At 40.5% G+C, this 3,575-nt stretch overlaps 1 protein-coding gene across 1 annotated transcript in view; it reads right to left on the bottom strand.

Moving 5' to 3' along the window:
* Positions 1-3,575, bottom strand: part of KATNA1 (katanin p60 (ATPase containing) subunit A 1) — a 22,275-nt gene that overhangs the window by 17,657 nt on the left and 1,043 nt on the right. Inside the window, exons 2-3 of the mRNA XM_009324129.1 lie at positions 3,567-3,575; positions 1,060-1,242 (exon numbers count right to left, since the gene is read on the bottom strand). The exon at positions 3,567-3,575 is cut by the window's right edge and continues 147 nt beyond it. Coding sequence (XP_009322404.1) covers positions 1,060-1,242; positions 3,567-3,575 — 192 coding nt within the window. The remainder of the gene's footprint in view (positions 1-1,059; positions 1,243-3,566) is intronic.

Here is a 3,575-nt window from a genome sequence, read left to right on the forward strand (position 1 = left end):
TAAATGACCTCAACATGAAAAAGGCCAACCCCGCATACCATCTCCATCTCTCCTCCACTGAAAGATTATTATGACAGATGGAGCCCAAAGTCATGGACTAAATGAACTCAACAAACATTTTAGAGGGATAGCCCATAGACTAAGGAAATGATATCTGTGTGTGTATATATCAAAAGACAGGAAAAGGGGTGGTGATTAACTGGGATGTATTGGAAAGCGTGGGACCTGGGCATGATGTAGATGGTATAGAAGAAGGGGTGGATACTGTCCTGGTTTTGGATGGGATAGCGTTAATTTTCTTCCTAGCAGCTCGTATAGTGCTGTGCTTTGGATTTAGTATGAGAATAATGTTGATAGCCACAACTAAAACATCGGTGTGTTAAGCAGTGCTTACACTAGTCAAGGACTTCTCAGCTTCCCATGCTCTACCAACTGAGAAGGCTGGAGGTGCACAAGAAGCTAGGAGCAGCCAGGACAGCTGACCCAAACTGGCCAAAGGGACATTCCATACCATGTGACATCATGCTCACTACATAAACTGGGGAAAGCTGGCCGGGGGGGCTGCTTCTCAGGGACTGGCTGGGCATTGGTCCACTGGTGGCGAGCAATTGCATCGTGCATCACTTGCTTTGTATATTCTTTTATTATTGTTATTATTATATTTTATTTCAATTAAACTGTCTTCATCTCAACCCACAAGCTCCCGTCCCCCCCCCCCCCCCCCCGGGGGGGGGGGGGGGGGAGTGAGCAAGCAGGTGCGTGGTGCTCAAGTTGCCAGCTGAGATTAAACCACAACACTATCTCCAAGTTGCAGTAAACAAGCCCACATCTACCAGATTGCTTCCTCCAGATGAGGGTTTGGTTTGTTGGGTTTTTTTTTTAATTAATCCGTAACCAAGACTGTCCGTAAAGCAAAGCTACCTTACAAGGTGAGATTCAAATCAGCATGCTGACTTGAGCAGAAGAAATATTTTTATAGGCATCTAATTTTATAATGCACTCAATATTAAGAAAGCAAGACTAAGTTTCTCAACTTCATGAAGTTATTTGCAAGCTTACCTTTTCCTCTTTTCCTTTATTTTGCTGATCCTTTTTTTCCCGGCTGCGGACCGCCTTCCCTTTATCACTGGGATTTCGAGAGGATGGACGGTGAGGGCCTCTGACAGCTGCACTTATACGATTGTGACCTCTGCAGTCACTGCACTGAGCAGACTGACGTTTTCTGGGTCCTGGCGAAGGTCTAATTAGTTGTAACACATGCAAAAAGACTCAGTGTCAAGTCACTGGTGAGCACTACATAACCAAATCAAGTGGTTACAAACTGAAAAGACATTTTGCTCAAGATAAAAATCTGTACGTCAGAAACAAAACAGACATTTTTAGATAGTCACCAAAAATCCATTTTCCCTTTGCCACAAGCTCAGGGCTCATTTGCTTAAAACAAGCTCCTTGCTTTCTTTATTTCAGAAATAAAAGTAATCCTAGTATTATGGAGCTTAGAAAAAAAACCAAACCAAAACACCCCCACACCCTCCCCCCAATATATTTTCTCCATATCACAATGGTCCTCACTCTCCTACCCAAAGAAATGTAAAGGTTTCTTGGGAATGACAGTTTTATTTTCACTTCCTTTTATTTTCACTTCTTGGGAAAGAAAATATGTATGCGAAGCCTCCAGTTGTTTGAAACTAGACTACTTTTAGAAGCACATATGAATAAACCAGTATCACGATTGGTATTACAGATTTCTTTTTTTAAATTCAGTTTCTTCCCCATACAAATCTGTTACTCTCACAGATATACTTTTTCCATGGGCCTTCCTAAAATTCCAGCAGTAAGAAGCTAGTCAAATTTAAGTTCAGGGATATTTCTAGAGAACAGAAAATGGAAGACACTGATTTGGAGAGCATTTACTTGAACTAGAAGATGTGTTTTGACATATCATTCAAGCTAGATCAGGATCCGGTACCTTCAGTCTTTCATTGATTCACAGCAGCAGGTTTGTCAGAACTGTAAATATCTCTTCAGGGTGAAATGCATATTAGGCAACATGAATATGCTAATGATACAATCATAAGCATTAAAGTCTTTTCACTCTCCAAATGGAGTATCTACCAACCTATACTTTTATTGATGAACACCTAGCCACCTCTGAATTCCACCCCAAAGCTCAAAATAAAGGAATAGTGTGATTACACATCTAATTTCCACCTAAATTCGCGAGTTCTGCTATCTCAGTATAGGAATTTACTGTGGTTATTCCAATGCAACATGGCCCAAGTTTTCACTGTGCCTTTTTCATATTACCACAACTCAATACTTCACCAGCTGGCAAGATAAATGGAATAGAAAGAGTTCTCTCAAGTCTCTCCCTGTTTAGAAACATGAGTTTGTGTCTCTCTTCTCTAGAAAGCTTTAAAATATTAGAAGAGTTCTACCTCCCAGACTCTATTCTTCCAGAAGGTTTGAATGAATATTGGCTAGCAGTGTTCCAAAGTTATTAAATGAGATAAACAGAAACAGTGTGATCACACAAGACACATTTCTTTCCAAAAACAGGCTTAAAATGAATCAATTAAAAAAAAAAAAGGATAAAAATGTACCTGTAAAGTTATCTGTCTGTGAGAAACAGCTTCTAAGTTCAAAGCCTCAAAGAACAGTTTGACAGTACAGCTAAGCTGATCTAATAGTCACTTTCTGTCAAAATGCACAGTTCCATGTCTGCTTTGCATGCACTCCTGTTCCCTCCTTCATGCTACCACTGTCACGGGTTAGAACCTCCAATTAACCAGTTCAGATAGCTAATCTCAGGAAAAAAACAACAAAACCCAAACAAACTAAAAGCTAAACAAAAAAAACCACTAGCCCCACAAAACAGTGTCTTTTTTGCCAGTTTAGCATCCTGAACCAGCTAATCAACGTCAACAAAGACAAAAGTGAAAAAAAACTCAGGCAACTGTGGAAGGTAGGACTATCCTTTCAGCAGCAGCTACATTGTCAAACCACACCACAAGGCCTTGGTTTCACAGACACTAACCCAGCATAATTCAAAACCACTTCTGAAATAAGCAGGCTTGCCAGCAGCTGCTTGTTCCCACCCCTTCCCTTGAGCTTATGCTAGCCTAACTGACCGGTTCATGAAGGAGATCAGGGAACCACCTTGCTACACAAAAGGAACTGAGCTTGGACACTTTAGATTTTAGTGTTACTCTGATAACACGTCTTCATCCTTTTCATATCAGCTACATGCAGAATCATTTTAAAGTTGATGAGAAGATCAATTCAGGAATAGAGTTGAGCTTCCATGGAGTAACAAGTTTATCTTAAGTCAAGGGGAAAAAAAAAAAACAAAACCAACAAACCAAAAAACTTGACACTAGTCAAGAGATAAAAGCCCCAGAACGTTCTGAAGTAGGCTGCCTCAAAATGGCATCTCCTTCACCACAAACAGTGGCAAGCAGCTGGTGTAAGTGTTACACATCTAAGTTCTAGAACAAAAATTACACAGGAACAGGCTGAAGTCAAAGCACACTTTGCCCTGAAAAACGTTAATTTAGGTCTTCAGGTTTCCTCTT

Source organism: Pygoscelis adeliae, unplaced genomic scaffold (genome assembly GCF_000699105.1).
Source record: "Pygoscelis adeliae isolate BGI_AS28 unplaced genomic scaffold, ASM69910v1 Scaffold105, whole genome shotgun sequence".
Taxonomy (NCBI): Eukaryota; Metazoa; Chordata; class Aves; order Sphenisciformes; family Spheniscidae; genus Pygoscelis; species Pygoscelis adeliae.